Source organism: Toxotes jaculatrix, chromosome 3 (assembly GCF_017976425.1).
Source record: "Toxotes jaculatrix isolate fToxJac2 chromosome 3, fToxJac2.pri, whole genome shotgun sequence".
Taxonomy (NCBI): Eukaryota; Metazoa; Chordata; class Actinopteri; family Toxotidae; genus Toxotes; species Toxotes jaculatrix.
In genome coordinates, this window is record NC_054396.1 from 8,053,596 (window position 1) to 8,067,680 (window position 14,085).

The 14,085-nt window shown below is 44.2% G+C and overlaps 1 protein-coding gene across 1 annotated transcript; it reads left to right on the plus strand.

Moving 5' to 3' along the window:
• The first annotated feature begins 134 nt into the window (after positions 1 to 134).
• On the plus strand, positions 135 to 5,309 carry rpn1 (ribophorin I). The gene is made up of 10 exons (XM_041034764.1): positions 135 to 496; positions 1,189 to 1,253; positions 1,849 to 2,155; positions 2,249 to 2,458; positions 2,561 to 2,753; positions 2,953 to 3,052; positions 3,155 to 3,293; positions 3,677 to 3,796; positions 3,947 to 4,192; positions 4,278 to 5,309. The coding sequence occupies exons 1-10, from the start codon at positions 257 to 259 to the stop codon at positions 4,458 to 4,460; spliced, it is 1,803 nt and encodes a 600-aa protein (XP_040890698.1). The 5' UTR covers positions 135 to 256; the 3' UTR covers positions 4,461 to 5,309.
• Positions 5,310 to 14,085: the final 8,776 nt, after the last annotated feature.

Here is a 14,085-nt window from a genome sequence, read left to right on the forward strand (position 1 = left end):
CGGAAGACAATCATCAGAAGAAATCATTTTGTCTTTAGAAAGACCACCTCCAGTGATGTGTTTTTCTGACTGATTTCGCAATCGCTTCAGACGCACAGCACGTTGTAAAGAGTGCGTCGTGACGCCATCGCGCCGGACCGAATGAAGCGTCATCCTTTCTGATGTAGAGCGGCGCGGCGGCCTTTCTTTGCTGCTCTACATTCCCCTCAGTCTTTCCGCCCTTATCCCGGTGTTTCTGCTCTCAGTTTCTTTAACCATGATTCTGAAGGCGTCGCTTCTCTCCGCTTGCCTGCTCCTTGTGGCTGCTCTGGGCTCGCATGTTTCAGCGGAGGGTCTGGTGAACGAGGAGGTGAAGAGGACAGTGGATCTGAGCACTCATCTGGCTAAGATCACCGCGGAGATCGTACTGTCCAACCAGGGACACTCTGCCGTCCAGAGCTTCATACTGGCGGTGGAGGCGGACCTGGCCCCGCATCTGGCTTACATCGGAGCCTCGGTGAGCCAGACATCAGTGAATGAAACAACGCCAACACCTCTGCCTTTAGCCGGCTAGCCAGCTTTAGCATGCTAGCTACTATGTAGTAGGCTACACGTAACTTTGCTAATCTCTCACGTTTCATTGTTTTGCTTTGAAGTGACAGCAGTAATGATGCAGAGTTTAATAACACGCTACCATACGATGTTACAACATGTTTATTGAATGCATTATATCACAGCTACTTGTTGTGTGATGCGATTCGGTGTAATCCTGCAGGCAGAGTGAGCTCTGCAAGCAAAAACCTATAATTAGCCATCGGTGGCTACTGTTTTCAGACGTTTAAGTGTAAGGCATTTATATACGTTCATTTGCTGTGAGCAGAAATGAATGTACCGAATAGCTCAGCCCCAATGAGAGAAATTCATTTTGAATCGCTAAGGATGCGTGTGAGCAAATGTTAACTTCCGCAGCGCTGCACGCTCTCTCAGTGGCTGAATGACACGTATGCGCTGGGCAGCTCACTTCCGCGTGTGACTGCGCAGGCCTGCCCCCTTTCCTTAATGAATGACACTGTATCAGTGCTCTGTTTGTAGACAGAATAATGTGTTACGTATTCTTATGTAAAGGGACTGTTATGCATTTAACTATAAAGTGCACAAATTTCCCGTTTTTCGCTTGTGAGTGTATTCATTTCAACCATGTTTTCACAGGTGAAGGGTGATGAAGAGGACGATGGCACACTTGGACTCCAGCAGACAATAAACCAGGACCAAGCGTAAGAGATCACATCAGATTCTTGACTAAAAACTAAACTTATGAAAACATTTGATTAGTTGCTTTCTGATTGAACTGATCCACAAGTGTTTAAGTGGCAGTCATGTTTTTTAAATTTGTCTAAATATCAAGGGAATGCTTCAGTGCTCCCTTTCCTATTGCCTTTAGCTTAGGATACACAAAAGCCTTGTTTTATTAAAAACACGAATAAATAAGGGAGACATTGCTGTCCTACTGTTCCTTCCTCCAGCAATCAAAAAGTCACAACACAGAGCTTCCTGTCAAACTCATTTCTATTAGTCCAGTGACTTTTAATATAAAAACAAATGGATTTGATTATAAAACCATATTAGAAACTTGGCAGATGACAAAAATTTCTTAATAGATAAAATAATTATTTAGGTCAATTTCCTTGCATAATGTTCCAGTTCTAAAGCCACTCCGTCTCTTCACAGGGAGAATCCAAAAGTGACCTCCTGAAAACAAGATAGCAGTTTTATAGTTCCTGAGAATCTGACATTTTACAGCTGCAGCATTAACATCATCATGCAAATGTATCTCATCCATGCTCCTCTCTGTCCTCTGCTCTCATGCAGTGGGGACTTTTACAAAGTGCAGCTGCCCCACAGTCTGGCAGCCGGTGCTCAGCTGAAAGTGAAGGTGGAGATGACATTCAGCCACGTCCTGAAGCCCTTCCCCACACAGATCACCCAGGCCGAGCGCCAGCTGGTGGTGTTTCAGGGAAACCACTACCTGTACTCACCGTACCCCACCCGCAGCCAGACCACACGTGTCCGCCTGGCCTCCAAGACTGTGGAGAGTTACACCAAGCTGGGCAACCCTACCAAGACCGATGAGATAATTGAGTACGGACCCTTCCGCGACGTGGCTCCATTCACTGAGGTACAGCTCTGACCAGATTTAGTGAGCTTCAGATGAAAGTGTGAGGAAGTTGCTGAAACATTCTGTGTCGTGTGTGTTCTCTCTTCTGTTCAGGATACAATGAAGATCCATTATGAAAACAACACACCCTTCCTCACCATCAGCAGCATCACTCGCACCATCGAGGTGTCTCACTGGGGCAACATTGCTGTGGAAGAGACCATTGACCTGAGGCACACAGGGGCCATCCTAAAGGGCCCTTTTTCACGTTACGATTACCAGCGTCAGTCAGACAGCGGCATCTCATCTGTCAAATCCTTCAAGGTGCTCTATAAAACACAAACCTTGTCATCTGACTTGTTTTCACTGTTAATGTGATAATCAGGATGAATATGTTTCTTTGACTTTGTATTTTCTCCCCAACAGACCATCCTTCCTGCCTCAGCCCAGGATGTCTACTACAGAGATGAGATTGGGAACATCTCCACCTCTCACCTTCAGGTTCTGGATGACTCAGTGGAGGTGGAAATCAGGCCTCGCTTTCCCTTGTTTGGAGGCTGGAAGACCCACTACATCATTGGCTACAACCTGCCCAGCTATGAATACCTCTACACCCTGGGTGAGTTGATTGCCGATAACTTTAACTAACCCAAACACAGCAAAAAACATTTGATTCCTACACATTTTCTGGAGTCTCACTTCAGGGATACCACAGCAGAGCAGGTGCTTGATATCATCATGGTTTGAAGACACACATCCTTCCTGACCATTTAATCCCAGGGTGTGTTACTAATGTGTCACAACATTTCATCTCCTAGGTGACCAATATGCACTGAAGATGAGACTAATTGACCATGTGTACGATGACCAGGTCATTGACTCCATGACTGTGAAAATTATTTTGCCAGAGGGGGCCAGGTCAGTGTTTGTCAGAGAATCTACAGTAAATCAGGTTGAGATGCAGATTTTTGCCATAGTAGATACTAATTTCTCCCAATTTCTGCCGTCTTGTCCCATCAGAAACATTCATGTGGACACACCTTACAAAATTGATCGTATGCCAAACCAGCTCCACTATACCTATCTGGATACCTTTGGCCGACCCGTGCTGGTCGCCACCAAGGACAACCTGGTGGAGCAGCACATTCAGGATGTTGTGGTAAGGCGAATGACAACAAAGCAAAGATTTCTTTTAAGGGTTTACCAAAATGTAGCCAAAGATGTGCCCTAACTAAAGTAACTTGTATGTTGTGTTTTTGTTTGTATGATCTAATGGATGTTGCAGCCTATGGACTGCTCGTGGGGATCCTGTGAATGTTATGATTAGTTGTATGACTACACTGTACTTCAAAGTAAAAGTTAGCCCACTCTGCACATTTGAGCCACTGTAACCAGCTAAGATTGCAAGAAATACATTTCTTGCAATCAGTGACATACTTAAGCAAAGGTTGTAATCTTTTTTACAACCTAGGGTGATTTTAAAAAATGAAAATAAACATACCTCATACCTGAATTAATAATATTCCTCCCTTGTGTTGCCAGGTTCATTATAACTTCAATAAGATCCTGATGCTGCAGGAGCCTCTGTTGGTTGTGGGGGCCTTCTACATTCTCTTCTTCACTGTCATCATTTATGTCCGCCTCGACTTTGCCATCACAAAGGTATGACAGAGAACCTGGTTTCTGTTGGCCTCTTTGTCCTCATACTCCCTTCCTTGGCTGCTGTTCTGTGTATTTCTACTTTCCTTCGGTTCTTTTGACTTCACTCATATTTTGAGTCAGTTCTAAATCTGTTGTTATGTCTTTGTTCAGGATCCTGCCGCTGAGGTTCGTATGAAGGTGGCCTCCATCACAGAGCAGGTGCTGACCCTGGTCAACAAACGTCTGGGTCTGTACCGACACATGGACGAGGTGGTCAACCGCTACAAGCAGTCCCGCGACACCGGGGCGCTCAACAGTGGACGGAAGACGCTGGAGGCCGACCACCGCACGCTCACCAATGAAATCAGCTCGCTGCAGGCCCGTCTCAAAGCTGAGGGCTCCGACTTGGCCGATAAGGTGAGTGACGTCTGTGTTTGAAATGCTGTGAGTTAAATGAAAATATATATGCAGCGAGGTTTACTCACTTCTTCCGTGTCCTCAGGTCGGCGAGGTGCAGAAGCTGGACGGCCAGGTGAAGGAGCTGGTGTGTCGCTCCTGCCAGGAGGCGGAGCGGCTGGTGGCGGGTAAGGTGAAGAAGGAGGCTTACATTGAGAGCGAGAAGACTCTGACCAGCAGGAGACAGGAGCTCGTCAGCCGCATCGACAGTCTGCTGGACGCCCTCTAAACTACTCCTGCCACACTAGAACACAAACACACACACACAGCACCCTTGCTACAGCATACAACCAACTGTTGGAATGAATGAAAATTAAAAGAAATGTGACACAAATGCTGAAACATTTGTTTTACCATCCTTGAATCCAGACACGGACTCTTGACATCTCATCTTACAGTAGTGATGGGTTTATCCAAACACTTGTGCCTTTGTGATAAACTTGAGGTCACTGCTCAGTTTTACAGCAGCTACATCACAACTTTTAGCTTTTTTTTTGTTTCTGTTTTGATCTTGTTGAGCTATGTTTAAACTTTGTCACACTTTGCTCAGACTTGACTTTTCATTTTCATGTTCAGATCCGGACTCCTGTATTTGTTTTTCACTCAAGTATGTATGGTTAAGGGATTTTTTTTTTTTAATGAATAGCTAAGGGGCCCAAGTGTTTTCAGTCTCACAGTCTCATGTCTTTACTCAGATATACCATATTCTAAGATTGAATCATCTCTAGCTCTTAAGAATGAAGGGGATAGTCTTTTACAATCTTAGCTGTCTTGCACTTACAACTTTTTTTCGACACGCCCCTGCCTGAAATTTATATTTGAAAAAAGTTGAAGCTCTGATTCTGTGTCATCCCAAATGCTTGTTTTTGATGTTCCTCAGTCACATTTTATATATTTTGTATGATTTTGTTGCTCTGTAAGTGGTATTTTTTTTTTTTTTTTTTTTACCATGAGATTAGTGAACACATGAGATTAGGTTGTATGTGAGAAAAGACATGAGAAATGGGACATAAATGTTTGTGAAACGGGCAATGATGTGGAAAGCTGTCAAATTTGAAATAAAATGTTCAGAAACTCATTTATAATGGTTATTCAACATCTATTAACATCTATTAAGACGCATGAAGGTAGTTTGATTTTGTTTCTGGTTTTTGACTGGTGTACTTTATTTTATTTTTTATTTAACCTTTATTTAACCAGGTAAGTCAATTGAGAACCAGTTCTCAAAAACAGAGAACTGCTGCAGTTCATTTCATGGAGCAGTACCCTTGGTTAACCAAAAGAGGGTGCACTTGTGTCAAAAAACCAGCACTTAACCATACTGAATGTTGGCATGTTCTGTTTCATCAACAATACTACCCTGCATATGGACTCCATTCAGCGCCACTGAATACTCTGCTGACACACAGATAAAAATCAAAGTATGTCATCCTAACATCCCAAAATAAACAGAAGCCACATGTGCACTGTGACTGGTGTCCCTTTTAAAACTGGCACCTCAGAGGGAATTTCCAGCACATTGTTGCACTCCTTGTTTCAGAGTAACCCCACCTATCGCCATGTCCTCCCCGGTCAGCAGAGCAGCCGACCTGCCTCGATTACAGTCTGAGCCCAGGACAAACATGTGGGTCAGTCTGAGGTCATCGCTTTCCCTCTGAGGTCACCAGGGGTCCTGGCAGGTCATTTCCTGCTGCATAATAACAGGCCTCGTTCCCCTCACAATGATAATGTTAACATATTGTATGTGCCATACAATAATCATTCTGAAAATACACAGAAGGGGAAAGCAAAGACAATGTCTGTTAGCGCTGATGCTCAATGCTGGTGAAAGTCCACACAATGGCATTTTTTGTTTGTGTGTTTGTACTTGAGAGGAGACTTGGAGCAGAGAGAGTTCGGAGAGCCGCAGAGTCTCATTCTCACAGTAAAGCACAGCGGACTGACTGCTGCTGCTCGCACGCGTCCACCTCAACATCACGGACTGAGTCGAGCAAACCGTTGAGCTCATGTCTGCTCTCCACTCAGTGAGTTTGAATGTTGTGGATTTGTGGATTTAATCAAAATGAATCAGACTTTAAAGGTTTTTGAGAATTAATGCACTTGGAAATACTTGAACCTGAATTTGTCAGAAAGATTCAGCTCTCTGGCCTGCTCTCCATCCTAGAATCCACATTTCAAACCCTGTGATGGAGATTCATGTTAATACTGCAACAGCTTTAAAATGTTTGATGTCAACAGGATATTGGGACCAGAAAAGGTCTGAAGAATAGTGTTTGCAATCACTTTCTATGCATTTATATTATCTACACTTGGCTACACTTATCATTATGGTACTGAAGTACCTTCATGTATGTACACAGACAGCCTCCTCATTTCCTCCTCTCATGGAAACGGTCAATTCAGCCATAAGGTACAGGTGGACCAGATCATGGTATGTGGTCTTAGAGAGGTTGTGGTGATCTCTTGTCTGAACTTCAACTGGCAATCCAGGTCAGCTCTCATGTTCCACTTCCCTCTGGGTGACAGGAGGAACCACACCCTCGTGCTGATGCTCTGAGCCTCACCCCCTCTCCTGACAAACTGGATCAGCCCCTTTGATGAAATGACTGGGCCATCACAGAAGGCCAAGTCTTTTTTTTCCCTCTCGACTGAGAAGAAGATGTTGTTGTTCCTGACTCCTTTTCGGATTGAGAGACTGTGAGACTTGGCTGGTTTTGACAGCAGCTCCTCAAGCCTCTTCAGGAGACTCTGGGGGTGGTGACAGCATACATGGAGCTCCTTAGGGCTGTGAGCTGTTGACTAACCATCTTGTCTTCCACGAATTAGGATGATTTCGAATGCTGCTGTTAGAATGATGGGAGGGATGGAACAACCCATCGCTATCCCTTTCTCAGGTGCCAACCAGCTGAAGATCTCCTGGGTTAATATGTTGTTGAAGTAGTTTATTTCTAGGCTCTGGATACATGGTGGTATATGGAAGAAGCTGAGAGTTAGATGAGCTGGTGGGGAACAAACCCATAGGCCTTTGCAAGATTCAACCAAATTACGTGGAGATTTGATCTGCTGCACTTGGCTGTCTGGATTTATTCGCAGATCATGACCAGCTGGTCCACACAGCTAGGAAACCCAGAGACGCCTCACTTCAGACAACTGGTGTCAATGTAGTGGTTTTCCAGGAGGTAATTGGTCATGTGCTTTGGCACCACTAAGAAAAATATCTTCCCTTCGATGTTTAACACAGTGATGCCTCTGAGCTGGTTGATGTTGTGGGAGCCTTTCTCCTTCGGGATAAGGGTGGCGACCATTCTGCTCCACAGTGATGGGGTGGATTGTGTTTTCCAGGAAACGCAAATCAGTTTTTGTATGATTATAATATACTCTGAGCCAGATGTTTCTCGTTATGTCCCTTTAAGTTTGCCCAGTATGTTAACGCTAGCTGTGTCCTTCTTCTTTCCACCTGTAAAGCTAGTATTGGAGTAGTCTTTATGGCCCCACAGCGCAGTCTCAAAGCTTGGTACTGGACTGTGTCCAACCTTTTTAATAATGCTTTTGATCCCAGTTCCTAAATTCATACACACATACACACACACTACACATTCATAATCAAGAACCAACCTGATTAGCCCAATATATATAAAGTTTTAAAAGCAGACATATTTGCACCCCCCTCTCTGCCCTTGAAACATCTAATAATGTTCAGTATTGTTTTACATTTTACTACTATATATACTACTATTCAACATCTTTTCCAAGTGAACTTCATGTCAAACAAAATCCCCAAATACTTGAAACACTTTTTTAACTTTTTCACATAACCCCATCATATACAAATAATGGCATCCCAACAGACCTATCTAGGCTGCTAAATATTTTATTTAATTGAAAACAACATTGGATTTATTATGCTTTCGCTTGCACAAACTAGCAGTGTGGCCATGCCTCTGACATTTATAGCATCTGAGGGGAGGAGGAACATATGCTCTTACAGTAAAGCTCATAAATCCAATCATTACCTATTCAGGAAGGAGCCTCATCTTCAAATTCCAGGAATACTGATTAACTGCAAACTTTTCCACAGTTCTTAAATGCCTGTTATCCTCCTTCCTCGAAGCATTTCTTTTCTGTTCTCCAAAGGGATTTCCCAGCATCACTCCTCTAATGGCATTTTTCTCAATAATTGTTCTTCTTTCTGCTTCTTCTTTCTTACATACTGTTTTCAGTTTAAGTGTATTTCTGCACTTCACCAACAAACTGCCATCTCATAGCATCTCAGCCATTTCAATATCCACAAGTGCTTTCCTCAATCTATGTTAAGGCAAACTATTTCATGTTCTGCTTTGAATTTAAGAATGATCTTAAACTCTTCCATCATTTTTATTGTTTTTTTTTTTTTTTAAACCTGTGTGACATCTTTCCTCAACACTTCCTGTCCAGTTAATATTCATATCTTCTTCTTCTCTCAGAAAATCCACTACCACCATTTGCCATTCTGATTCAGTCACAATCCAGATTACACCAAAATCATCAGTTCAGTCAGTTGTGTCTCTACCTGTCAACAAGGCGTTTCTGTCCTGCTCACTGTGATTGAAAATCACATTTCTCCTCCATTCTGATGTTTAATATGAACATTAATTGAAGCTCCTGACCTGTATCTGCATGAGGTTATACATTTCACTGCTGCCACATGATTGGCTGATTGGGTAACTGCAGGAATAAGCAGGTGTACAGGTGTTCCTAAAACAGTGCTCGGTGAGTGTGTGTTCAAATGATGCTGTTCGCGAGTATCATACTGCTGGACTATCACCTGCATCACTATGAGACAGTTCTGAATATGGCTGTACATTAAGGATTATGTCATCACTCATTATTTTGTTGATGCATTTGCTTCCTTGTGTGACTGCTGTATCACTGAGAGGGCACTGTCTTGTGTGGTATTGGTGCTTGGGTGATTGGAGGCCTTTCAGTCTTTTCAGTTCCAGCCCTGTCCTCTGGCCCAGGATGTGATTACTGGTCGCAGGAGAACTGCGGTTTATCTGTTGGTGTAAGCCGAGCAGAATACTGTTTAAACCGGAATTCATGTGCAGCACTGTATCCTGATGTGGCAAACCGTGTGTGTGTTTGAGGTGGATGGTGGGGTATGTGCAGGGTGTTGGACTGGTTGGGCCATGTGGTTGAGCTGTCATGGTCCCCCCTCAGGCACGGAGTTGATTATTATCTTCCCTTTCTGAAGTATAGTAATGATACAGAGGGTGTTCTTTCTTTATCTGCCAGAAAAATAATGAATATGCAAAAAAATGTGGAGTCAAACTAGGTATCAGTTGCAGGGGTAATCCACGAGCCCTAGGCCTTGTGACGTGGTGGTGATTGATTACATTGAGGGCTCACCTGCAGCGCTCTCCCTCTTAATCTTTCTTGCTCTAAAATACACACACACACACACACACACACACACACACACACGCGCACACACAAAGAGAGAGGCAGAAGTCACCAGTCAGGGAACAATATCCTGCTCAGAAGACCCTTCACAGCACACTCTCATAAATCACTGAGACAGAGCCACCACCCTCACTGTCAGCATGTTATTATGCACACACACACACACACACACACACACACACACACAAACTCAGGTCCACGTTCCTCACAACATACATTCATTCAATTCAGTCAATCCTGCTACCCACCCATGAAAGCATGTCATCGAAAGGGAGAAACGTGAGGTGAAGCTAGACTCAAAACTCGCCCTCAAACACACACTTCACCTGCACTGATTCCCTCTGGCTCCGTTTAAAACACATATCTTTACAACAGCAGCTCTGTGTCCCTCTCTGCCCCAGCCCTCTGCACCGGCCATTCCTCAGTGACAGGGTGCCAGGATGAGAGGCTCTGAAGGGGTGAGGTGAGGGGTGGATGAAAGCCCCGCGGCTCAGGTCCCGGGACCCCGCGTCCTGTGCAGGTGGCAGGTGTGATCTGGCCGGGTGCAGACGCGTGAGGGCGAGGAAGAGGAGGACAATGAAGGCGTCTGTGGCCGTTGTTGCAGCTGCAGGAGGCGGAGAGGAGCGGGGCTGACAGATAAGACAGTCAGACAGACGGACAGATGGAGGAAGGGAAGGACAGCGTAGGGAGAGCAGAGATGGAGATGGGACTTCAAACAGAGGATTGTGCCCTGGGTGCAGAGAGACGCATTCTTGTCTGGCATGGAGGAGGTGGGGATGGAGGGAGAGCAGGAAAGATGGATGGCACAAAAGAAGGCGAGCATCAAAGTCCACTGTCGTGTTCATCTTGTGCGGATGTTTACATCGCACACACTTTTGCTCAAAGCCTCTGTGCTCTGCATATATCTGTGCATATTGATGTCAACCTCCCTCTCTGTATGGATTTGTATCGATGAGACAGTAATCCGCTTCCCTTGCCGCTCTTGTGTGCAACTGTCCACAGCTCCCACTAAGACCCACTGATCTCTGCCACATGGCGCTCCATCAAAGCACTGATGGTTCTGCCTCTCAGGGCAAGTTTTGCCAAAAAACGCGCCCGTGTGGCTCGTACACGTCCCTCAGTGCAGAGGATAAGCAGCAGATCAAGGTCTAACGCTACTTTAGACTTTGTATCATCTTGGATCACATGAAGGCGAGTGAAACAAAGCTGCTCTCTGTTAAAAAGCACTCTCCTCTGAGCGTGTGCACAGACACACACATGTACACACACACACACACACACACACACACACACACACATAAACGTTTCCTACTTTCTCTATCAGACCTGATTAGAGTGACAGGGGCACTTCCCATTGGCTGTGAGAGTGGCCCTCTCCTTCCCAGGGCAGCCAATTTCCCCTACTCCAGAGCTGATAGGAAACTTTGATTGTCCACTGAGCTCAGGAGAGACAAAGAGATTTTTCCTCTTGCAGTCCACATATCGCTCCATCACATCTCTACTCACAATCTCCCTCTCCACTTGCTCTCTCCTCCTCTCCTCTGCCATTTCTCCCTCTTGAATTTTCTTGCCTTATTTCCATGTACCCATACTCTGTAGTGGGCTACAGATTGCGAGTCCATTAAAGTGGCACTGACTGCTTTGATGGGCAGGAAGTTTCACTTTATGTGGCGACATCTGCATCCTGTGACACAATCCTATCCTGTGTACATGATCTACTGTCTTGGCTTACCACTGTCCTCTAATAGCATTCCTATAATTTAATACTGTGAGCACAGGCGGATGCTGCAAAAAAGCATTTGCATACTGGTACGTACTCATGCTGGGTGTGACCTGAACCGAGAAAGAGAGGGTGGGGGGCAGTCAGAATAATCGAGGCATGTGTAGAGAGCCAACAGGAAACATCTCCCTCTCTCTCTCTCTACTCGATGCTGAGAACACACTTCCTGTCAGTGCTCCTCTAACTTCCTGTCCAGCCACCGGGAATCCCAGTTGGAACATTCCAGCTGTGCACTTAGTCTCCCTCCCTCTCTGGGCTGCTTCATTATTACAGTTTCTTAGTTGCTCAGTCCTTCAGAGGACCTCAAACAAGTATGTGTAGCATGCACACACACACACACACACAGGCACACACCAGGACTGCTACTGCATCTCCTCCTCGCCAGGGGTCGCTACATAACAGCGTATTTTCTCCACTGTGCCTCTCCTGCAGTGAGAAACTCTCCCTCTCAGTCCTGGGGACACTGGGCTCTTCTAAATCCTCAGAAGACTCTCATTTCTCTCTCACACAGGAAAATGCACAGTGCTATTAGTCTAATGTCATTAAATGAAATGGCACATGCATGTTTATGAATGTACCTTCGTGGTTTTTTTTGGGGGGGGGGGGGGGGGGGGTGGGTAGGTGGGGGGCATATGGAGTGGAAAAAAAGCCCGTTTGGTGACTTTGTGTATGACCTTTTCGAAAAGAGAGCTAATCCCGAGCTATAATAGACTCCGGGACCGATATGGAAAACTGCTGCACCGTTATCTCGGTTGTCTAGGAGACCATCAGAGCACCGGGGCCGGTGGAGATGCCACGGTATTAAAAGGGGAGCGTGTGTGTGTGTGTGTGTGTGTGTGTGCATTGGAAAATGTTTTCTTTTTTTTGTCATAAGTGTCACTCATAAATACTGCATTATATCTCATGCTCGATTATGGACGTACAGACATTTTTCTGCCACGTTTGGTCCGCTGCATCATTACTATTTTCCGGCATGTTGAATTTTTAAATTCTATTTTGAAGACACAGGAAAAGGTCAGTGAATTGGTGGGGGCGGGGGCTGGCTCGTTCGCTCGGCTTATTCGTTAAATTAAACTGCACTGGCCTGACATCAATTATAAAATTGAGTAGGTCTTCTATGTGCTAAATTACAGCTGACACAGACTGTTAAACCAGAGGCCACTACTTTAATGATAACCCGGGCCCTATAACGTGAGGCCCGTTCGCTCCTGGGGAAGCACTGTAGGCCCACTGACCAAACAAAACGAAATCAGAGAAAACAAACGGTGCCTGCTCAGAGGCTCAGCCTGTTGATAGATAATAGATAGAAGATAATACATCACGTTTCGACGTGTTTGTTAGGAGGGAATCGTTTTCACATGTACAGTTAGGCTATGGTTGGAAATTAAGCTTATCACATGATCTGTATTTTATGCTGTTAAGCCAGAGATAACCTACAAATATAAAAAATCATACTTACAGAAATGTCCTGATCAAATGAAAGATTTAGGTTTGTAACTGTGTTACAGTAATGTATTATTTTTATTATTATTATATATATATATATTTTAAAACAACTGAATTTCCAAAAGGTGGCCTAAATCTAAAACTGGCTTCATCTATCCTAAAGCAGTAGATGGGACTAATCAGAACAGATAGGCATCATATCACAGTGATATATGTTTAATATAGCTTGTATTGATATGTAAAGTGTGTGTACCAGTGGTCTGGCCAGTAAACTCCCTCCAGTGCCAAACGGAGCCAATACTGGCTGTACCGCTGCAGCGCGTAAAACGTGTAAATATTTCTCATTCCCTGCGCCTATCTGTCTCTATCAACCTGCGGGATCTCCCCCCCACAAATGATGCATTAGATGCATTGAATGTATTTGTTGTGCAAGTTTGAAAAGGCGGCGATAATCTGGGAGTGAGAGATAAGGAACACCAATTTATTCAGCAGCACTTTGGACCCCGCTTCCAGCCTCGGTCGGTGCTGACACCCCCAGCAGTTTGCTGATAACGATTAGGCCATTTATTATCTTCACAGAGAACAAAGATTGCGTGGTGCCGATGAAATATTACCCCTGGTAATAATCAGAAGGAGAAGGGCCCTGGCATCTAATGCAGTGTGCATATAATATCGTCTCTGACGAAAACCGTGCACACACACACACACAGTCTCGTGCAGAACATACAGAAAATTGATTAACAAAACAAGTGCAAGCTACACTATAGTAAATGTGATTTATTGATAGAGATGATCTATCAGGGTTTTTTTTAATGCATAAAAATAATAATGATAATACCCTAAATGTGTTTGCCATTTCAAGTAATAATTATTTCCTGACAGTGCCTATAAAATTTTTGATATAACATTTGTATAAAACTGTTATTTAATTAGTTGTAATGCCGTCAGATCTGAAGACGGATCACAAAGGCCAAATTGTCATAATTTTCAACTAATTAGGTCCTAGTTAACTACTAATTTCAAACGGCATAAATGTTGACTTAAGTATATTGTGTTTGCACAGCCTAATTATTTTTTTTATATTGACTATGGATCAGTCTAAAGAGTGAGCCTCATATATAGATAATAATCAAAAGTCAAACTAATAAAGATACATTTCTTTCACAGTCCAGACAATAACAACACAGCC